Source organism: Marmota flaviventris, chromosome 9 (genome assembly GCF_047511675.1).
Source record: "Marmota flaviventris isolate mMarFla1 chromosome 9, mMarFla1.hap1, whole genome shotgun sequence".
Lineage (NCBI taxonomy): Eukaryota > Metazoa > Chordata > Mammalia > Rodentia > Sciuridae > Marmota > Marmota flaviventris.
Window position 1 is genome coordinate 11546787 of NC_092506.1, and position 22945 is coordinate 11569731.

The 22945-nt window shown below is 51.6% G+C and overlaps 1 protein-coding gene across 1 annotated transcript; it reads right to left on the reverse strand.

Moving 5' to 3' along the window:
• Positions 1-5605: 5605 nt before the first annotated feature.
• Positions 5606-13877, reverse strand: LOC114099692 (pepsin F-like). The gene is made up of 9 exons (XM_027944080.2): positions 13825-13877; positions 12705-12864; positions 11796-11917; positions 11589-11703; positions 10536-10735; positions 8596-8712; positions 7014-7158; positions 6840-6938; positions 5606-5755 (listed from the first exon to the last, which is right to left on the reverse strand). Exons 1-9 carry the CDS (start codon positions 13875-13877, stop codon positions 5606-5608), a joined length of 1161 nt encoding a protein of 386 aa, XP_027799881.2.
• Positions 13878-22945: the final 9068 nt, after the last annotated feature.

Below are 22945 nucleotides of genomic sequence, written 5' to 3' on the forward strand. Positions count from 1 at the left end.
GTGTTTTATACTTGATTTTTTTTTTGTAGTTGTAAATGGACAGAATGCATTTATTTATTTATTTAAAAATATTCTTGTAGTTGGAGATGAACAGAAGGCCTTTCTTTTATTGGTTTATTTGTCTGTGGTGCTGAGGATCGAACCCAGGGCCTCAGCACATGTGAGGCAAGTGCTCTGTCCCTGAGCTACAGCCCCAGCCTGTGTTTTGTACTTTCTAATGAGCTACCTAGTGAAAATGTTTATGGATAAGATCACACAGTGGAGGGGATTTCTTTTGAAATATGATACGGGGAGACTAAGGGTTGTAGATAGGTTGGTTGGCCAGGATAATCACTGAAGTTGGCTGTTGGGGACACAGAGGGTCATCATATTGTGTACTTTTGTCTATGTCTGAGCATATCCGAGTAAAAAGTTAACGCACACACGCAAAAGTGGTAATCGCGGTTCAATGGAGTGACGAGGGTGGGTCCAATTATGACGAAGGACCTTACCAAAGAGGACACAGATGGGCAGGGAGAAGACGGCATCAGGAAGCCAAGGACAGAGGCCTCGGAAGAAGCCAGCCTCAGCACCTTGACCTTGGACTCCCAGCCTCCAGAACTGCGAGATCAGAAGTTTCCGTGGCTGAAGCCCCTCTCTGCCCCTGGCCTGTGGGCGCCACAGTGGACCAGAAGACAGCAACGCCAAATCCTTGCTTGTACAGTTACACTCAGTGGGAACCTGTATCGTGTTTCCCCCCCTCTCTTAAGGTTTATTGATTGATTGATTGATTGATTTTTATTAGAGCTCTATAATTACACATAGTGGTCGGGTCCATCCCGACAAACTCATAGGTGCATGTAATTCGACTTCAGTTCACGACACCCCCCCCTTTCTCTTTCCCTCCCATTCTTCCTCCTCTCCCCTGTTCTCCTTCCTCTTCTCTTCTAGAATTTTCTTTTGCTCATCTACTGACTTCTCTTTGATAGATTCTTTTTACTTAGGCGTAAAGGTGAGACTCCCTGTGGTGTATTTATATGCGCACATGACATGGTTTTTTAAAAGAATTTAGGCCTCATTGCCCCCCCACCCCCTTTCCCACCCTCTGCTCTGCCTCTCGAGCCCCTTGGGTGCTACAGATGGTCCTTTATCTTTATGACATGCTATGCTTCCCTCCTCCTTTCCTATTTAGCTTCCACGTGTGACAGAAAATAATCGACCTTTGAGTTTCTGAGTCTGGCTTATTTCACTTGGCTTGATATTCTCATTTCCAACCATTCTCCAGCCAATACCACAATTCCATTCCTCTTTATGGCTGAGAAGAAGGCCGTTGTGTACAGGTACCATCATTTCCTAACCCTTCTATCGACAGGCCCCCGTGTTGATTCCACAATTTAGCGATTGTGAATTGTGCTTCTGTAAACATTGATGTGGCGGTATTGCCAAAATATGATGAACTTAGTGCTTTGGAGAAAATACCAAGGAGGGGGATAGCTGGTTCTTATGGTGGTTCCATCCTAGTTTTTGAGGAGTCTTCCTGTGCTTTCCCAAGTGGTTGTACCGGTCTGCAGTCCCCCCAACAATGTACAAGCGCACCTTCTTCCCCGACAAGATTGTCAGCACTGATTAATGTTTGCATTCTTAATCATGGCCATTCTGCCTGGAGTAGGATGAAATCTTGGTGTAGTTTTGATTTGCATTTCCCTGATCGTCAAGGACGTTAAACATTTTTCATATATTTGCTGGCCAATTGTTTTTCCTCTTTAGAGAAGCTTCTGATTATTTTATTTTTGCCCATTTATTGATTAGATTATTTGGTTTTTTTTTGTGTTAAGTTTTGTATTAAGTTCTTTTTTAAAAAATATTCTTTTACTTGTAGATGAACACAATATCTTTATTTTATTTACTTATTTTTATATGATGCTGAGGATGGAACCCAGTGCCTCACATGTGCTAGGCAAGCGCTCTACCGCTGAGCCCCAGCCCAGCCCCTTGAGTTCTTTATATATTCTGGATATTAACCCCCTCTTGGAATAGTAGGTGACCAAGATTTTCTCCTACTTTGTAGGCTCACTCTTCATGCTCTTAATCATTTCTTTGGCTGTGCAGAAGCTTTTTAGTTTGATGGCATCCCTCTTATTGATTCTTGGTTTTATGTTTGTGCTTTGGGGATCTTGTTAAGGAGGTTGGTACCAACCCCTATATGATGGAGTGTGGACCCCTAGGTTTTCTTCTAGCAGTTGCAAGATGTCTGGTCCAATATTTAAGTCTTGCTCCATTTCAATTTGACTTTTGTGCAGGGTGAGGGATAGGGGTCTAGTTTCATTTCTACATAGATCTATCCAGTTTTCCCAACACCACTTGTCTAAAAGGCTGTCTTTTCTCCAAAATATGTTTTTGGCACCTTTGTCAAGTATCAGATGGCTATGGGTGTGTGGGTTTGTCTCCGTGTCTTCTATTCTGTCCCATGGATCTTCACGTCTATTTTGAAGGGTTTTTTAAAAAAAATTTATTTTTAATCTGAGCTTTATAGTTACACATAGCAGTTGGGTTCATCCCCACAATTTCATGCATGCCTGCAATTTGATTTCAGTTTATATGCTGTTTTTCTTACTCCAGCTCTGTAGTACAATTTCAGATTGGCAGTCCCCTTTTTTGTGCTTAGTATTACTTTGCCTTTTCTGGGTCACTTATTCTTCCAAATGATTTTTAGAATGGTTTTTTCTACTTCTGTGAAGAATGTCATTGATATTTTGATGGGGATTGCCTTGAATCTGTTTATTGCTTTTGGTAGGATGGTCGTTTGACTGTATTAATTCTGCCTACCCAAGAACGGGTGACGTCTTTCCATCTTCTAAGGTATCTTCAATTTATTTCTTCAGTGTTCTATAATTTTCATTGTAGAGCTCATTTACTTCCTTGGTTAGGTTAATTCCCAAGTATTTTAATTTATTTTTTGAGGTTTTCCTGGTTCTTTCTCCACTGCATCTCTGTTGGACTATGGGAAAGTTATTGACTTATGGATGACCTTGTGTCCTATCACTTTGCTGAACTCATTCATAAGCTCTAGAAGCCTTCTGGTGGGGAATTTTGGGGTCTTCTGTATATAGGACCATGATTCCTATTTGTATCCCTTTGATTTCCTTCTCTTGCCTGATTGCTCCGATTTTGCTAAGGCTTTTTGCATCTCTGTTCTTCAGGGATATTGCTCTGTAGTTTTCTTTCCTTGATCTATCTTTGTATGGTTTTGGTATCAGGGTTACTGGGTCATGTTTTCTGAACATTGATTTCACATAACATTCTGTCCAAAAATATTTACTGAGCATCTATTATGTCCCAGGCCCTAACTTAAGCAATGCGGGTTCACCAGAGCACAAGACAAGAGTTAAATTTCTGCCCCGGAGAGCTCACACTCCAGGAAAGGAGACAGAAAATCAGCAAGCGAAGTGAATTCTAGAGCTTTTGAGACTGTAATGCCGGAGGGAGCTGGGAGCAGGAGGGGGACAGACTGTGGGGGAAGAGTGTATTCCCTATAGCTCCAGGTGCTTTTCTTTATAAAGACTTAATGCACACGCATCATTCTAAGAGCAGAAGAGTCCTTCCCGTCAATAATTTCCCTGTTCTTAGAATCTGGGGTGTTTTCCAACTTTCACGGGTATGTGTAGATTCCCTGGGAAAATCTTTAGAGTCGATAAACAATTTATAGCTGATAATTACAGACATATGTATGTGTGTGTGTATGTACGCAATTATTAGCTACAAACTACATATGTGTCATTTATAGATGTAGATATATGTATTTCATATATACATATGTGGAGTCTATTTGTTAGAGTGGGATTAGCAGGCCTGAAGGAAGAAGAGTTTATAAGACAGTGATTTGATGTTGCCAAGTAGCCATTCAAGTAGCTGGAACTCATGGGCCATTCCGAGACCTGGTGAATCTGTGTGGGGTGGGTGGGTGTCATGCCCACCTTGGCCTGTAGGTGTCAGTGCTGGGTTCACCGGCTGCTGGGGAGGCTGTTTCTGGGGAAAACAACCGGCCCCAGGAGGGACCCAGGCAACCCCAGGTCTGCTCTGTGTTGGGGCTCTCGCTCTGTCTTTTGTAAAATAACGCTTAGCTCCCCCCCCTCCCACCCTTAACAGCAATCGCTGAATAAAACCTAAGGCAAGTCTAAGAAGAGAGAAAAAAAAAATTGCCCCTAGCATTTGGATGTCATCAAGGTGACTTGATGTCCTTATTCCTGGTTAGCCTTTGGGCTTGGTTCCTGGTTAGCCTTTGGGCTTGGTTCCTGGTTAGCCTTTGGTCTTGTGCATGTTTGAAGCAGCAGCCGCTCAGGCTATTGCGCCGGGCTCGGCTCTGAAAGTTTCCTAGGGTCAACTCATTCAGTCAGGACCTAAAAGGTAGGAAGAGTTCTCTCCTGGGATGTCACCTGCTCCAGAAGGAGGGAGGTGGGGTGTGGGAGTCGGGTCCAAGGACAGATGGCCTCTGGGACAACCACAGGGGGGACAGTGGCTCTCTGGGGGAGGCAGGCCATCAGCCAGGCGGCCCTTTAACTTGAAGTTTCCTATGAAACTTGTATCCCAGGCCCCCCCCACAGCACCTGGCGTGTGGTAGGTGGGTCCTGAGGGGAGGGTGACGAGGGGGACAACAGCGCCACTCTTGCAGTGCTGTGCTGGAGAGCAGCCTCGTTTCCCCCTTGATTTCTCCTTCCTGTTCCTTCTTCCTTCGGGACTCCTCTCCCTCTGCCCTCTGACCCCTGTGGGGTTGACCCCTGTGACTCCTCTCCCTCTGCCCTCTGACATCTTGGGTCTCACCCTAAACTAAATGGCTTCCTTACTGTTCCCGGGTGACCTGCTCCAGAAGACTGAGGGCTTTGTCCACCTGGTCCCCCTTCATGGGATTCTGTCCCCAAGATAGTCTGAAGCCAGCAGGAGAGCCGTGCTGGCCATCTGTGGGGTGGGAATGACGGCGGCATCCACAGGGGCCCATCCTGTGGGAAGCAGGGCCGGGGAGGACATTGCAGGAGTGGGTGGCAGAGAGCTGGTGGCTGGAGCTCCTTCTCCGTCCTGTGAGGAGCTGGGGGACCACCAGGGCCGCCCACCCAGGGCAGAAGCCTAATGTCAAAGGTCCTTTAGAGCTGGACAGAGCAGAATCTATTTCAATTATCCTTTGCCCCTCTTCTGGACGAGGAGGTAGTGAGGTGGCGCTGCTGTCCCTTCTGAGAGGGCAGAGGATCAAAGACCAGGGACGGGGAGGAGGGAGGGGCTTTTGGTCTCTTGGGTCGGCCTCGCGGGTCTCTGGGCCTGCTCTGGTTCTGCGGCTGGCCCACGCTTCTTCCTTAGGTCTCTTTTGCATTCGGGCCAGTTGGATTTGGCTTTTCTCCCTTGCGCTCTAGACTATATTCTAGAATCTTCCTTTACTGGGAGGGGCCACCTCGACAGAGGGAAAAGCGACTATTAGTGTTAGCACCATTGCAAATGAAATCCTTTATTCTCCACTAACCCTGAGGCTTTGTGGAGCCCCGAACAGCTCCCGTCCGCTTCCCTGGGTGGGAATCTGACAGCTGTGGCCTCCATCTGTGTTGGGGACAGGCCCGGCAGCCTCCTGGGGAAGCCCCAGCATTTAGGCTGCAGGGGCCAGGCCGATTCTGTTGTTGGCCCGATCGAAAACGGTGAAATAGAGTCTCAGGAAGATGTCCCCCAGGACCCAGGTCTCGGGGTAAAACGGGTGGTCTAGACCTTCAAAGCCGCTGTGGCAGGTGTGGGAATGACGCTGGAGAATTGGAAACACGGGGTAGTCACTCGGAGCCCCACCTGTCCCCCCCCTCCAGTATTCAGAGCCGGTGGCTTCCCAGTGTCACACCCCTCCTTTCTCAGGAGTCACTGAGCGGCTCCCCTGTGTGGCTGCAGAAGTGGGGTGTCCCTCTGGGCCAGACTGCGCCATTCCCTCGCCCTCTGCTGCTTCTCCCTCCTCCCCCCTCTCCAGCCCCTCACCCCACAGCACTGGGCTCCGCGGGCCCCCAGCAGCCCCTCTGGACCCAGCTCCCTGGCCTCAGCCACTGCCTGCTGGGCTGGGTCACTCCTTGGTGCCCCTCAGCATTGGGACATCCCCCGTCTGCAGGCCAGTCTGGGGACTTGCCTGCCCACGCCTTCTCCTCGCACGGTCCTGGGCACCATGTGCCCGGAGCTCAGGTAGACCTGCCCCTGGCCAGCGGCCCCCTCCTGCCGCGCTGTGCCTGGGCTGAGTTGGTTTCCTCTCTGTGGACAGTCTCTTTTAGTCCCTTGGACCTGCCCTGGACTCTCAAGGGCACTGACTTGTATTGAGCCTCTCCTGTGGGCCGTGCTGAGGGGTCCCTGTGCGTCCGCCATTCACGTCCACATCCCACCCGCCGGCTGTCACTGAGGTTTATGGAGGTCAGAACTGGGCCTTAGCAAGACGCGGTGGTGACCTCGGGCTAGGGTGACCCTAGCACTTCTCATCCAAACCAGGGCGGTTTTGAGATGGGGAGGGAGCGCTGTTCATAACGATGGCAGGACTGTCCCTGTCACTATTGCTTCGGCCTATTTCAGGGATGGCGATAGCCAACTTTCCATGTTAAACCACTGGAGCCACATAACCTCTGGGGGGCAGAGGCCCTGAGTCCCCTCTCCTTGCCCCCCACGCTGTGCCAGCTCCGGGTGACGCTTGCTCTTTATGCCTGTCCAATGCTTGTGTTGTGGATGCTCCCTCCCAGCTCCTTGGGCTGGGCAGCCGCTGTAATTCACATTGTGACCACCAGGGGCCCTTCCTTCCTCTCAGCCCCAGGATTCCCACCAGCCCCCAGATGGGAGGGCTGGTCCTGGGATGGGGTCCTCACCTTCCGGACGTAGGCACTGGCTGGCACGGGGTAGTCGACGCCGTTGATGGTGAAGAGGATGTCGGGCAGGGCGTCGATGGTGTCACAATCCACGACATACTGTCGGGGGGATGGGGGCAGAAGGTTGGTCCCGGGTGTGGGGAGCCCAGAGTGAGCTGCGGCCCCACCCCTTACCTGGCCGTGGTCGTAGGGCTGGGCGTGGATGAGCTTTTGGATGTTGAGGACGTGGTCAGCTGGGCCACTCAGCAACGAGGTCCCAGTGTCGATGATGCCCTGGCAGCCGCCATCACAGGCGATGACCTTCCCGTTTATGGAGATGCTGAGACAGGGCGCAAAGCAGACACCAGGGTCACTGTGCAGCCGCCCGATGGTCTGCTCCCTGGCTGTCTGCAGAAGGGCCCGGCACCTTGGCCTCTGCACCCCTGCTTCCTTCTGCATCGGTCACCCTACACCTCTTTAACTGCCTTTAAATTGGTTTGTTTTTGGAGATGGGGTCTCTCTCTATTTTGGAGATGGGGGTCTCTCTCTGTTGTCTCTCTCTATTGCTGGTGTCCGACCTCTGGGCTCAAGCGATCCTTCCAGCTCAGCCTCTGGCCCTATAGCCCTCCACCACTGCCCGCTTGCCTTTCCATTCTTGAAATCCCGCTGCTCTTTCTGGCCCCAGGGCCTTTGCACAAGCCGGTCTCCCTTCCTAGAAGGCTCATTTCTCCTCATCCTCCAGTTTCCAGCTAAACTGTCACTTTTTCGGGGAGTCTTGCCCGCAGACTAGACGGGTTTCTCTCTTGGTCACGTCTGTCTTGCCTTCCTGGTTCCCAGCAGGTAGCCCAGTGGTACTTTATTAACAGTGTGACCCATTGTTCACATAGTCAGCCCTCCCAGGTGTGGGGCCCGGCACCCACACACGGCCACTGCTGCTCAACACGTTGGTTGAGGGAGGGAAGGAGCCAGGGATAGCCAAGCGCTGCCTCGGGCCAGACCAACTCCGGGCCAAAGTGAAGATGGCGGTTCCATACGTGGCAGTCCCTGGCTCAGACACGGCCCCTGACCCAGGCAATGGCTGAGGCAGCCTGAGGGGAAGGCTGGCCTGGGCTGGGTGCACTGTCCTCGTGGATGCTTCCAGATCTTAAAAACCCAGCAGACTTCTCCCTGCCGCTGGCCTCTGCTCATGGGTGACCAGTCTTCCTGGCTGCCCAGGGTTTCCCCTATTTTCAAACTGAATTCCCTGGGTACTGGGAACCCCGGGTCCTAGGCACAGTGGGATGGTGGTCACTTGTCGTGGCTGTCCAGCTGGCTGGACTTCTCCCTGATCCCCGGTCTCTGCTCCTCAGGGTCCTCAGATCATGCTTCCCACCTGCCCCGGGCACGGTGCAGGCTGCGGCACCCTCACGGCCTCTTCCAGAGAGAACCGCTCCCTGGCCGGCAGCCGGGCCTCCTGCAGAGCCCTCGGCTCGGGCCTGCTCCATTTCTGTGTGGTCAAGAAGCCTGGAGAGGTTCCGAAGCCATGGCTAGGAGGGGTGTGTGTGTGTGTGTGTGTGTGTGTGTGTCTCTGTGTGTGAGTGTGCAACTGGGTGAATGCCTTTGTGTGACCCTGTGCGCGTGTCTGGTGACTGTGTCTTGTGTCCACCTCGGTGGCCGTGTGTGTTGCTGTGCGTGGACGTGGGTGCCCGTGCCTGTCCGAGCGTGGACCTGCGTGTCTGTGTGATGTGCGTGGGTCCGGGCGGCGTCACCTGCGGCGGGCGGGGAGGTGGGGGCTTACCTGTCCATGGCTATCTGCCAGTAGGAGGGCTGGGACACGGGCACCCAGGTCAGCTGCCCGCTGTAGTAGGAGGGGTCCACCCCGCCCAGCATCAGCACGCTGCCCTTCTCCTCGTTGCTGGAGGGGGAGGAGGCGGAAGGTCATTGCACGTCACTGTTGGGCTGCTTATGTTGCACACACGGCCTGGCTTCTCCACCTCTGTCTCTCTCCCCTGGACGGAGTATCCACCTTCTCTCCTAAAGAGTCTGCGGCAGCCTCTTCCCTGGCCTCCCTGCCTCCACTCTGGGGATTCTCCGGTGGCCACCAGGGTGAGCTTTCACGTATGTAAACTGGATGCTAATGACTCTGACTGATCATTCCACAATAGGTACATGTATCAGTTCAGCACGTGGCATCCCATACATTTGAACAATTATTACAAGTTGATTAAATTCAAATAGAAGGTAAAACAAAAACAGGTCACAGGGCTTCCCTGCTCGACCCCCTTTCAGAGACCCCCACTCTCTTAACCCAGACCCCACCCTGGGCCATGCGGCCCTCTGGCTGGTCCTTGGTGCTCCTTCCTCCTTCCTCCTGGGGGACTTTTATTCCCCCTCCCCCTGCGGGAACTTTGCCTCTGAAGCCTCTCCCAGCGTGAGCCCATAAATGGCTCACAGAGGCCGCCCCATCCCTGTCTGTTCTATCAGCCTGATTTATTGCTTTCTCCAAATCGATTACTGTCCCCAGTTTTTTCACTTTTATTTGTTTACTTCTTTGTTGACTTCCTCTCTGCCTCTTGTCACCTGACACATAGCAGGTGCTCAATAAATGTTTGTTGAATGAATTAACGCCTTTGATTGAGTGGGAGTGTTCCTGAGGCTCAGGTTCAAACCCTTGCTTGAAGTTATGCTATGGAGCTGGGATTTGAACTCGGCTCCCCCTAGAGCTCAGGGCTCAACCACTGACACAGATCTATTGTCTGTGCTTTTGCCTTTCCTCGATCCCCTGCCAGACCCCAGGTCAGCGGACTTCAGCTTTTCTTTGTCTTCTTTCTTTTTCTTGTGTGGTCCTGGGGATTGAATCCAGGTGAGCTCTGCCTCTAGCCATACGCCTCCCAACTCTTTTTTAATTTTTTATTTTGAGAAGTGGTCTTGCCAAGTTGCCCAGGCTGGCCTCAAACCTATGATCCTCCTGCCTCAGCCTCCCAAATCACTAGGATTACAGGTGTGTGACACTTCACCTGGCTAACTTCAGCTTTTCTTTGCCAAGAGCCGTGGCTGGAGACTGAATGGACTGACCCCCACCGTGGGGGAGCATTCTGAGGACTGGGGGCAAGTCCTGCTTTGACCAGTACCAGACTGGACTGTCTTATGTAATGGCCTTCCCTGAGCCTCAGTTTCCTCATCTGCCAGATGAAGGCACGGGGCTCTAGGGTCAGCAAACTCTTTCCATAAAGGGCCAGATTTTCCATCTTTGGTCTTTGCATGCGGCACAAAATCTTTTGCATCTTTCAACACCGTCACCATAGTGTGAAAGCAGCCAGACATCGGTAAACGAATGAGCACACTTGTGTTTCAATAAAACTTCATTTACAAGGCTGGGCACTGTGGTGCACACCTGTAATCCCAGCGATTTGGGAGCCCGAGGCAGGAGGATCGCAAGTTCAAGGCCAGTCTCAACAACTTAGCAAAACCCCGTCTCAAAATAAAAAATAAAAAGGGCTGGGGATGTAGCTCAGTGGTAAAGCGCCCCTGGGTTCAATCCCCGGTATTCCCCTCTCCAAAAAAATCTTCATTTACAAAAATAGATGGTGGGCCTCAACTGGACCCAGGTCACAGTCTGCTGACGACTGGACCCGACTACTTCTAAGGAATGTTCTGGATCAGACAGTCACAGTTTTGTGTGCAACTGGGCGTGTGTCACAGCCAAATTGGAGAAGGAGCTTGCTGGCCCCAACTTACCGGCTCAGGTAGAAGGCAAAGAGGTTCTGACCGATGAGGCCCTGTCTCCACAGGTTGTCAAAGACGGGGGTGGTTCCCGGGAAGGCCAGGCTGGGGTAGCTCAGGCCCAGGATGCCATCGAAGACGGCGTGTTTCATGAAGTCGCCAGGCTCCTGCAAGCTCAGGCCAAACGCTTGGGCCACATCCACAAGGCCCCCGATCTGCGGGAGAGAGGTGTCACCGCGGGGGGCTGGGTTGGAGTGGGTGAGGAGAGGGCACTGCCCCCTGGGAAAGCACCGAGGCCAGGCCGCGCCACGGTGGCACCTCAGAAGAGTCTCCAGGCAGGAGCCCCCAGGGCATCTGTGTGGGTCCAGGACACCCAGCGTCCCCGGGGCTTCTGAAGGTCTGCCTGCAGCTCTCCTGGGGTGGTGCATGTGTGTGCACTCAGACACTTTTGGGAGGGTGCAGGCCACAGGTTGATGAGATTGTCAAAGGCCTCCAGGACCCCGCGGGGAAGAGCCCACCGCTCAGCAGATTCTGATTCTGTCCTCTGTTTTTCCTGAGTAGCATCTGGAGCCAGTTCTACTTTGTCTTGAAAACTGAGCCACACCCCCTGTCTGTCACTTACCTGCTGTGTGACCCTGGGCAAAGCCCTCCCCCTCTCTGTTCCCTCAAGTGTGAGAGTGGAGATCACAGCAGTGCCTGCCGCGGGGTGGGGGTGGGGGTGGGGTTACGGGGAGGATGCAACCAGTGAATTCAACAGAATGCCTGGCGCAGCGGGCTGTGGAAAGTGGGTAGTTTTAACCCACTTATCTCCCTGCTGCTGGAAGAACCAGCCTTGTGCCTGCTGATCCCTGTACCCCAGGCTCCTGCAGCTGGAGGAGGCCACTCTCTGGGTTACCCCAGGGGAGCCAGGGTGCCCCGGGGACACAGCCCCGCAGGGTGGGTGGCCAGCGGTTGGTGGAGGGGGAGACTCCAGGAGGGACAGGCACTCCCAGCTGACCCTGCTGTGGTTCTGTAAGTGGAGGTCACTCCCGGGACCCGCCCTGCCTCAGCCTCTGGATTCTACGTTACCCTGACGGTGTCATAGGCGAGAAATCCCGATATGGCCGCAGAGCCGTAGACGAGGTTAAAGAGCTGGCCGGAGACCAGGAAGGTGGAGGAGCGCAGGGGGTCGAAGCTGCTGTGGCTGGCTGCAAGACATCGGGGGAGCACTAGTGAGGCTGCCCGGGACCCAGAGGGTGGAGGGACACGAGGGGGCAGGGCAGGGGACGGGGACACTCACTGCAGGCCCCGCTGCGGCAGTAGACGGAAGGCACCCACAGGTCAGCAGAGCCCGTGTCCAGGACAACCTTGAAGTCCTGGGGGGGTGTGCCGATGCTGACGATGCCCACGTAGGACACCTGCGGGCGGGAGGGCGAGGCTCAGGCTCCTGGTCCATCCCTCTGATTCCCCCAGTGCTTGCCCCAAATTCCCCAAACCACTTCCCAACTGCCCCACTGGCACCTCCGCTCAGGCCAGGGCCTCCACTTGGCCACCCTGCAGTCTCCCCTGCGGCTCTCAAGTCCTTTCCAGCCCGCTCTCCGCTCCTGCATGCAGCACCCAGGCTACCCCAGCCCCTGTGCCCCTTCCTTTCCCCAAAGTCAAAGCAGGCCCTCGGCCGCTGGCCCTTGTGTTTGACCTTCAGTTTTTGTTTGCCCATTTCTCTGGTTGGGCTATAGATTCTGCAAGAAGAGGCGAGGATCTTGGTTCCCAGTTTTTACACCCTGCGCGTCACCAGGTGCGCTGACTTTGTGCAAATCTTGGAGCTTTAGCGGTGGAGCTGCCTCCACCTGGGTATGGAACTTGAACTCTGGCTGGAGTTTTGCACTTGATTAGACGTGGCTCACCCTTCAGTGGGGATCAGTGATCCACTACTTCGGAAAGAATGAAAAACCAAACGCTGTGGCTCCTGGGTGCCCGCGACGATTGTTGGCACAGAAAGGACTTACCTGGCACTTGGTCCCTGTGAGGCCCAGTCTCCACTGTCCCACGACCGAGGCCAGGGGTTCTCTTAGGGGGAGAGGCCACTGTTCCCCCTGCTTCTGCCTGCAGGACCGCCCCCCCCCCAGCTGGCTCACGTTTCCCGGGGAGCCCCAGGGCTGGAAGGAGCCCTAGGGGGCGCTCTGGAGCCACCTCCCACACACTCACGTCCAGGTAGTTCCTCATGGGTTCATAGGCTACTCCTGGGTCTGGACGGTTGTCAAGAAACTTGTAGGCCAGGCTGTAGGGATATTTCTCCAGATAATCATCCAACACATTGTTTTCCTGCAGGTTTTCTCGCATGGATTTGATCTTCATCAGCGGGATTCTTTAAATACCATTGGGAAGGAGGATAAATGAGAGACAGCCCTGGGCTACAGTATGACTGCGGCATTTGTGTTATAACCGCCCTGGGCATCTTACAAGTATTCTCCTGAGCGTCATGGGTGCAGGTCACTGCATGCCATGGAAAGACCACGAACAACAGACCTATGTTTGAATCCAGGTTCTGTTGTATGATCTCAGGCAAGCCATGTGACCTCTCTAAGTCACAGTTACCCTCCCTGTCAACAGATGGAACCAGGTGCAGTGGTGCACACCTGTCATCCCAGCGGCTAGGGAGGCTGAGGCAGGAGGATCGCAAGTTCAAAGCCAGCCTCAGCAATGGCGAGGTGCTAAGCAACTCTGTGAGACCCTGTCGCTAATAAAATACCAAATAGGGCTGGGAGGTGGCTCAGTGGTCAAGTGCCCCTGAATTCAATCCCCGGTACCCCCAACCCACAAAACAAAACCAAACAAGAAAGAAAGAAAGATAGATCTCCCTGAGCAAAGAAGCCCAAGAGATGGAGAGGTAAAGGGGAGAGAGAGTCACAGAAACACATTTATACATGGAAAGAGAGAGAGAGAAAAAAAAGAAGGAGGAGGAGGAAGAGGTGGGGGAAGAGGAGGAGGAGGAGAGGAGGAGGAGAGAACAGAGAAGACCTAGAAATAAATGTGGCCGAAACGCTGTTCCCAGATGTGTCCACCCCTGCAGCTGCCCAGGTTGTATATGAACAATTCTGGGGCGTGCCATTCACATAACCGACGATGTGACTTGTGACCCTCAGGACTGGGTCCCCCAGAACACATGGCAAGCAACTCTTCAATAAACGGAGACTTAAACTTCATGAAAGCCAGGGAAGATTCCATTTCCTTCTCCACCCTGGACGGGCAGGAGAATAGAGGGCCAGAGAATAAGGGGGGCCAGAAAGAGCCCAGGAAGAGCTGGTGCGGCCTGTCCCCCACTTACGTGACCAAGCACTCGGAGAGGGCCACGAGCCCCAGGACCCCAAGCCCCTTCATGTCCTCCTGGGTTTAGGTTCCCAGGTGGGAGTGGGTCTGAGCACGCCGGCTGCCCAGGGCTGCTGGTTAAGTACTCTGTCCAGCCCTCATCACCCCCCAGGGCCAACAATGGGTCCGATAAGAAATGCAAACCTTTTTTTTTTTTTTTAAATGTGATCTTTACCCCATCAGCAGCCAGGGCCCTCAAATTCTCAGAATTCAGAGATTTCCCGTGTAATCTCTTCCTGGGGCTCGGCTGCAGGAACACAAACACCTGACCTAAGGAGGAGGGGGAGCCCTGGCTATCTCGGAGATAAAGGCCCGTGGAGACTGTGACCAGAATAAGTGCCAGGTGCCGCGTCTGACGCTCACACCCGACCCGCCAGGGAGCTGTCATTGCAGTCCCTCGAGAGGACATGGGGGGGGAGGCGAGGTCTAATGCACAGTGCACCTGATGGAGGAAGCCCACTGGGACAGGGGGGTCTACTTGGGGGACAGCTTATTTTGAGGCACTTGGGATGCCAGTCTGCTTCAAGGATGGAGGTGAGAGATGGATGATAATTACACATTTTTTTTGTCAGGGGGGCAGGTACCAGGGATGGAACTCAGGGGCACTCGGCCACTGAGCCGCATCCCCAGCCCTATTTTGTATTTTATTTAGAGACAGGCACTCAAGGAGTTGCTTAGCGTCTCTCTGTTGCTGAGGCTTTGAACTCGCGATCCTCCTGCCTCAGCCTCCCGAGTCGCTGGGATTACCGGCGTGTACCCCCACGCCGAGCTAATTACACCATTTTAAGGTTGCAGAAAATGACGTTGCCTGCATCCAAAACATACTGCGTTCACCAGTTTGCATTTATTGAGGACCAACTGCGTGCTGGGACTGGGCCGGATGCTGGGAAGTCAAGTCCTGTAAGACACGGGCATGAGAAAATAAGAACCGTCTACGTTTTCTACTTGGCTGCCATCGGCTCGGGTTGGCTTGCGTTTGTTGTTAAGCCTCATTTCTTGTCCCCAGCAGCTGGCTCTGCCACCACCTCCCTGCGGTCATCCTGGACACCGTGGGCTGCTCTGTTCCAGCAGGCCCTCCTGTCCAGTACCTATCGGATGGAAGAAGATGGCTTTTCACCCTCTCCCTAGTGTCCCATTGTCCCAGTGGACACAAGTACATGACGCCCCATGGTCCTTATGGTGAATGCACATCGTCTTTACAGCCCTTTGTCCCTCTCTAAGCGGTGAGTGATTTCATGGTGACCCATGCAGTTACCTTGAGTGTGGAGACTGGCAGGTCTTGCTCCACTTTTTTTTAAATGGTACTTGGGATAGAACCCATGGACTCCCACAGGCTAGGCAAGTCCTTTACCACTGAGCTACCTCCCCAGCCCTTTTAATTTTTTTTTAATTTTGAGACAAGGTTCTTACTAAGTTGCTGAGGCTGGCCTCCATCTTGCGATACTCCTACTTCAGCCTCTAGAGTAATTGGGATTATAGGTATATGCCACCATGTCTGTGGCTTTTGCTAGACATGTTCATGAATTAATGAACTCAAATGTTTAATTTTTCTAAAAAAGCAAAATAAAAGCAAAGAAAAGATATGGTTTGTCCTTACTTTCAGGAAACTTGCAGTCTAGGGCAGGACTCACAAGCTCAAGACCTGGGCAGCCAAGTGGATGGATGAAGGGCTGGGGGACTCTGGTGGGCGTGGGGCGCACTGTCCCACCACAAGGGGGCAGCCTCTACTCGGGTCCCACCCTGAGCGCCATGCTGGAAGGCAGCCATGTGCCAAGTTGGCCAGGTTTTTCAAGACAGGTTAGAAGTCTGGATATTAATGTGAAATTCCTAGTCTTTAAATGTTAGCCACTGTGATATTATGGCTCAAATCTTTTGGGTTTTATCTACTGGTCCTGAATCAAAACTTCCTCTCCCCTCAAGGCAGCTGGACCCCAGGGCAGGTCATAGAAACTTCCATCTTCCCCTGTCTTTCTGGCTTGGAGCAAAGGATACAAAATCCTCTGACCAGCTCTTGTCTGATAGTGGAACAGAAGCCCTTCTCATTACAGAGGGGTTTTCTCTCAGACCCTGGACAGGAAACGCTGCACAGAGAGACCAAGAATCTGAACAGATGGGACTTGGTGGATTTTCCTGCCTGATCTATTAGTATTAGATTGCTCCTTTTTGGTTCAATCACATTTTGTTTTTTTGTTTTTGGTACCAGGCATGGAATCCAGGGGTGCTTTACCACTGAGCCATATCCCCAGACCTTTTTGCTTTTTATTTTGAGACAGGGTCTGGCTAAGTTGCCCAGGCTAGTCCAGAACTTGCAATCTCCTGCCTCAGCCTCCTGAGTCGCTGGGTTATAGGCATGGACCACACCCAGCTTTCCTTCCATTTTTAAAGAAAGACCACCAGGGCCAGATAAACCAATGAATTTTAAAAATAATTTCCATGCGATGAACACCTACTATAATTCCCCTAAGAGGATCCAAACTGTGAAAAAGTTTGTCTGCTAAACAAAACATATAAAATAATAATTGTTTTTAAAGAGTCTTGTCAATCAAAGAAGATAAGAACCACCCAGACTTTTTGCTCAGCCTGGGATAAGCAGGCTTACCTCTTTCAAGAAAATGGAATTATATGGCCCATTCCAGGACCTTTGGGACCCTGCTGTGTTTGTAGGCCTGTCTGGGGTGGAAAAGTGGGGAGTCTGATCTGATCCCCAGTCTTGGGTGGAAATTCTCGGTCTTCTCACTTCTCCACATTGATAAGATTCAGTTTTACGTTCCTATAGATGGTATGTGACATCATCTAGCAAATTACACACACATATGCTCTTTAACTGGGCAATTCTGTTTCTAGAAGTCTATCTCACAGATACACTCACACAGTATCAAAAAGAAGTATGCACACGCTCTTTATTGCAACATTATTTGAAGTAGCAAAAGTTATAAAATATCAGAAATGTCGATTGTTAGTGACTGTGGAACAAGCTATACTGTAGGTAGCAGACACACAGTGGAGTTCACGAGATGGTAAAAGTGTGGAATGGGTGAGGTCTCCAGAGCATATAGTTTAGCCTTTTCTCTTTTTTAAAAGGAGGAAGGCAGAATGGTGTTTATAGTTGGCTACTTTTTACACACACATATATATTTGTGCATATATATATATATATATATATATACACATATATATATACACACACACACACATACACACACACTAATTTTCAAAAAGAAAAAGTGAAAGCATAAACCAAAAAAATGAATAAAATTGTCATTTATGGAGTGGCAGGGATAGAAATGAGATTTTTGTTTCTTTGTTTTATAGTTTGACTTTGTAACCATGTAAATGTTTTATGGAATCTTAAAAAAACTCTCAAGATTGAAAACCAACAGAAACAAATGAGTTAATTAGTCTAGACACAGCTATGCACAGCAGAACACTAAGGGACTTTAAGTTGCGGGGTTTGGTTTTGTTGTGTTGAGTTGCTCGGCAAGTACTCGACCACTGAGCTAACACTAGCCCCCAAACGCAGAAATTTGACTCTATATTCACAGAGAGATATTTTCTAAGGACAAATAAGAGAGGGAAAGAAAGAGAGAGAGAGAGAATAAATCTGAAACTGTATTCAATTATCTTATTGAATACTTATTGGTAATATTGCTATTGTTATTTATTTATTTGGTACGGGGATTGAACTCAGGGGCACTCGACCACTGAGCCACATCCTCAGGCGTATCATGTATTTTATTTAGAGACAGGGTCTTGCTGAGTGCTTAGGGCTTTGCTAAGTTGCTGAGGCTGGATTTGAACTCGTGATCTTCCTGCCTTAGCCTCCTGAGCCACTGGGATTGCAGGTGTGCACCACTGTGCCTGGCTAATCATGGCAAGACCCTACTTGTTTTGAGATAGGGTCTTGCTATATTGCTTAGCCTGGTTCAAGCAGTCCTCCTGCCTCAGCCTCCCAAGTAGCTGAGGCTCCCACCACCAAGGCTCCCGCCGTCAAACCTAGATAACCGGTATTTTGAAACTATTATATGTATGTAATAGTCTAACAATCATGTTAGTGTTGTGATGGATCAGACTTTTAGTGTAAGAGAAAAGAGATGTTAAAGTTTTAACAAGGTTTTGCTACGACCTGCAATCTTAAAACCTGAACTGGAGGTATGAGTTTGTATCAATTTATTATTATTTCATTCATTTTTTTTTTCCTAAGAAAATACCTATTTCTTAGTTCTGGCTTCTGGAAAGCTCAGCAACAGTGACAAAACTAATAACAGTGAATACTCTGAGCATAGCTCATGGCCTCTAAGCCATTTTCCTTTAAGAAGATCCAGGGATTCTTAAAGAAATGGTTGATTTCAGAGCTGGACCAAGAAATGCTCACAGTAAGCCAGGCTCATCTTGAGGGCTAGAAAATTGGGAACCTCAAATACCATTAAGGAGCCCTAAAGTCTCAAGGATTCATAAAAGAGGGTCCCACTGATAGAGGCATCATATCCATGGAAACAAATAAAAAATATAAAAATCATTAAGTTTAATACACTATTCTGAAACATCAAATATTAATGATCATTGATAGATAAAGGGAAATGCCAATATTCATGCTATTTTTTGTATAAACTGTATTTCAGGTGACTGTGAATAGTTGATAAAACAAAGTTCTTTAATGAGAAATTTCAGTGATTGAACTCACAAACAATCATAGAATCAGGAACTGCTATTGCACAGCTCCTTCGAATAATGGATGTGGCCAAGGTCGTCCATCAATGGCTGTTAAAACCGTAACAGGGAAGGTGGAAGAGGAGGTTTACGATGATCAGATTGACCACAGGGGGACCCACTGGTCACCACTAGCACAGATGCAGGTGGGACAACCGGAGATTATGTACCTCTTGGGTGATGCAAAAAGAAATATAAGGACCCACCTAAGAAGTATTCCAATAAAAACTTTGTGCTGAAGTCTAGACCTAGCTGCCCGTTTTCAGGAAATATGTAGATAAAGGAACAAGAAAGCAGTCGTCCAAATCCAACAGGTGGGACATTCTATAGGGCAAATGACTCCCCCTTCAGATATACTTTGTAATTTTTTTTTTTTTAGAGCAGATCGTGGTTCACATCAGTATTGAGCAGAAGGTTCAGAAGTTTCTCGGACATCCCCTCCCCCACATAGGCACAGTCACCCCCATTATCACCATCCCCCACTGGAGTGGTGTGTCGGTTTCAACTGCGGAAGTTACATTGGCCAACAACCTCTCAAAGTCCGCAGCTAACATTGGGGCTGTCCATTCTGAGGGTTTGGGCAAATGTATAAGGACAGGCGCCCCCATAGTGGGATCCTACAGAACAGTTTCACTGCCCTGAAAGTCCTCTCTGCTTGGAGGATCGTGAGTTCAAAGCCAGCCTCGGCAAAGGCGAGGGGCTAAGCAGCTCAGTGAGACCCTGTCTCTAAATAAAATCCAAAAATAGGGTTGGGGAGGTGGCTCGGTGGTGGAGTGCCCCTGAGTTCAATCCCCGGTACCCGCTTCCCTCCACCCCCCAAAAAATCCTCTCTGCTCGGCCACTGGGTCCTTCCCTTCCCTTCGCCCTCGTGTTTTTACCATCTTCATGGTTCGACCTTTACCAAACGCCACAGAGTTGGAATCACATGGTACGCAGCCTCTTCAGATGGGCTTCTTAAACCCAGCATCTGCATTTAAGTGCTCTCCATATTTTCATGACATGAGAGCTCATTTCTTTTTCGTGTTGAACAATACGCCATTGTTTGGGTGGACCAGCGTCTATTTATCCCCCTCCCTGGTTTCTGTGTCATTGGCGTGTCACCTCCAGGGTGAGGGATCCTGGTGGGGAGGGAACCCAGGCCTGAAGCCGGACAAGTATTTCAGGGGAAGGAAGGAGGATTCAGAGGAGGGGGGCTGGTGCGGGTCCCGGAGGGACCAGGATGGGACAGCCTGGGAAGGGACGGAGGGTTTGAAGAGTGGAAACAGGTTTTGCAAAAGGGTGTCCACCAGCAGGTGTGCAGCGAGCCAAAGGCCCAGTTCAAACAGAGAGCGTCCGGCCACGGGGAGGAGAGGTGGGACTCTGCAGTACCTGCTGGAGGTCCAGACCCACCAGAGCCTTAGGTAGCTGGTTCTGGCGGCTGCCTCCTTCCTGCTGGAATTCCTGCTCCACACCTGGAGGCTGTAGCTGGCGCTTGCTGCTTCCGAACCATGGGAAAGGGAACTGTCACCTTCCAGTGGTCCGCTGAGGACTCCCTGGCTGTTGGGATCAGCTCACGCTGGGCAGCCAAAGAACAGGGCATCCAGAACCCTCTGATTTTAAAACAGCGACTCATTTTTCTAACTCTTCTTGGCTTGGCTTGGACCTAGGCTTCTTGTCCTGTTGTCGATTCCTATAGGAAGGCTCCTCTTGAAGAATCCACAAGGCTCCTGGTTGGTAACTTCTGCCTTGGAGCCACCAGATTGCATCCCCAGTATCCAAGGGGCAGAATGTTCCGATGGTCGGGGCAGGAAGGTCCTCTGGTGCATGCTATGGCAGGTGCAGGGGCACCTGGTCTGCGCCTCTCCATTCCAAGTGCAAGACAGACATCACCAGCCAATCCCAGCACGCCTGATGGCTGGATGCGACCCCAGAATCCTAAGCAGCACACACCCCCGTCAGCCACACATCCCCCGAGCCGGTGTTGGCACTCAGTCTGGAACAACTGCTGTTATAGAAGCAGCCCGGTCTCCTCACCCTAGAGAAGGGGAAACTGAGGGCTGGAGTGTGTCGCTTACCCGGACTTTGCAAGGTCAGGTTGTGGAGTGCTGGCACCCAGGACTTCTGGGGTCTCAGGTGATCCTCTTCCCGCGGGGGCACGGGTTCGGGGAGCTTGGAGAAAGGGAAGGTCGGGGACTGCTCCGTTGTGCTCCCTGCTGCTGTGACACCCAGAGGTCTGCAGGTAGCAGAAGCCGGTGCTCCTTCCCCAGCCTCCTCGGGTCCAATTCTGCGTGGGGCACCAGACCTGCCATCCCACAACCACAGGCTCCCCCAGGTGCCAGGCAGTGTGGCCAGTGCAGCCAGAGGGCACCGGGAAGCAGGAAGCGGTGGTACCAGGTGGTGCCTGGCTCATGCCCAGCTTGCAGCCTCACCGCTTCCCCTCCCCGTCCGGTGACACTGACCCTCATAAGCCGGCGTGGCACTGACCCGTACTTAGTCACGGGCACTTTCTGGTTGCACTTGGACACCTGAAACCCAGCGTCTCAGCCCTTCTTCAGGGAACACTTAGTTGAGCTCCGAGGCTCAGACAAGGCTGGGTTCAAGGACTTGTTGCCTCCCTGGGGCTCAGGAAGGACCGTGGAGCTCTGAAGGCCCCGATGGGGGAGGAAACCGCGGTGCTTCATGGGGATCTTGTTCCATGGATCTGGGTGGGAGAGGACAGGCCACGCAGACCCCGCGGGAATGGCGGGGCACACCTGGGTCCCCGCTAATTTCCAGTGGGGTTCCTGTGGCCAGGCACAGCCAGTGCTGATGCTGGGGTCATGGCCACCTTTTGTAAAGGAAGTGGAGGAATCAGACTCTGCCAAGGGAGTGGCCGCCTCCGGGTGCCCTCTGGTCACACTGGCGAAGATTAGACAAGAACGTTTACTTTTGTCCTGGTCCTGTCAACGTGCTGGGGGTCCCACCCAGGAGGACAAGCAAACCCAGGGGGCCAGAGTCACTGTTGGAGCAGGGACGTCCACGGTGCCCCTGGGAGCTGGTGCGACTGTGATAACCAGCCAATCCCCATGGCTCTGAGACAGGCTGAGCACACCTGGCTCTATCGACAGCCCGATGGCTGACCTCAGTTTGCACCGCAGCCCAGCCCCAGCGCTGCCTGCCAGTCTGGGGACAGGCTGCTCGTAACGTGCTCTGCGTCCACTGATCTAGCATGCCCTGCGGTCACCAGCTCGTCGTGGGTCATTTGTGGTCCAGATGTCCCCAGGTTGGTAATGGTGTGTCCAAGTGTGGGAGAGAGACCACGGATGGACAAGCAGCCCCTCAGGGAGCCTGGGTACCTTGGGCCTTGGCAACGCTGTCCCTCCTATCTGGAACGTTCTCGGCTTTGTCCCCATTGATTCAGGGAGAAGCCTGAGATGTAGCAGGTGAGAAATATCAGGATCTTTAAAAGGTAGAGAGGTCATGGAGGTACCACCCTAGAAAGGGATCAATGCTGTCTCTTGGGACTGTGTCAGGTATTTTGAGACCAGACTAAATACTATTAAAACAGGTTGTTATAGACTGAGTCTGGCTTCTGCATTTTGCTCTCTGCTTCCTCTCTCGCCATGTGATCTCTTCCCTTTGTATTGCTTGCCCTTCTGCTTTTCCTCCATGCATGGGGCAGCCCGGGGCCCTCACCAGAAACCAAGTGGATGCTGGTTCCTGAATCAAACTGTGAGCTGGAATAAACCTCTTTTCTTTATAAAGTCATAGCCTCTGGCATTTTGTTGTAGTGACAGGAAATGGATATTCCCTCTTTGTGTATCTGGCTCCTTCTCAACATTCGGCTGTCATCTCCGATGTTTTCTCCTCCTTCCCTGGCCGCTCTGGTCTCCCAGGCTCAGAACCTGACTCACTGGAAGAGCCCGGTAGGCACCTGTTTCCCACCAATGACCCGCTTAGACGAGTGAACTGAGTTTAAAAGAGCTGGCCGCAACATTAAGTTAAGAAACTGGTGAAACATGATGCGACACAAGACAGAAGTTTTTCCAATTGAGGGAGGGATGGCTCTGTGACTTTAAGGGTCAGCTTCCACGCTGGAAAGAGCACCGGAAAAGAGACCACGAGCCCATGTTCCCTTTATTTTTACAGCGGAGACATCAGTGGAGGATAAGGTTTCAGGGTGGAGTTTTGGCTTCGTGATGTCTCGTGGTCAGCAGATTGATTGACATCTTGGCGAGTCACACCATCTCAGGTGCTGGGCGGGACCCTGACAGGGAGGTCGCAGAGCCAGGCCTGTCCCCTCAAGAGGCTACTCTGCGCAACACAATCCACACACAGCCCACGGACGTCCCGTTCACGGGTGTCCTGGGGAGTTTGTAGTGTCCCCACTTACAAATGAGGAGACCGAGGCTTGG

Bases quoted from the DNA above. Each gene is read 5' to 3' on its own strand.
- LOC114099692 (XM_027944080.2), bottom strand. From the start codon at position 13,877: ATGAAGGGGCTTGGGGTCCTGGGGCTCGTGGCCCTCTCCGAGTGCTTG. The intron at 12,865-13,824 runs GTAAGTGGGGGA...TGGTATTTAAAG, and splicing joins CTCTCCGAGTGCTTGGTCAC to AATCCCGCTGATGAAGATCA. The intron at 10,736-11,588 runs GTAACGTAGAAT...TCTCTCCCGCAG, and splicing joins TCGCCTATGACACCGTCAGG to ATCGGGGGCCTTGTGGATGT.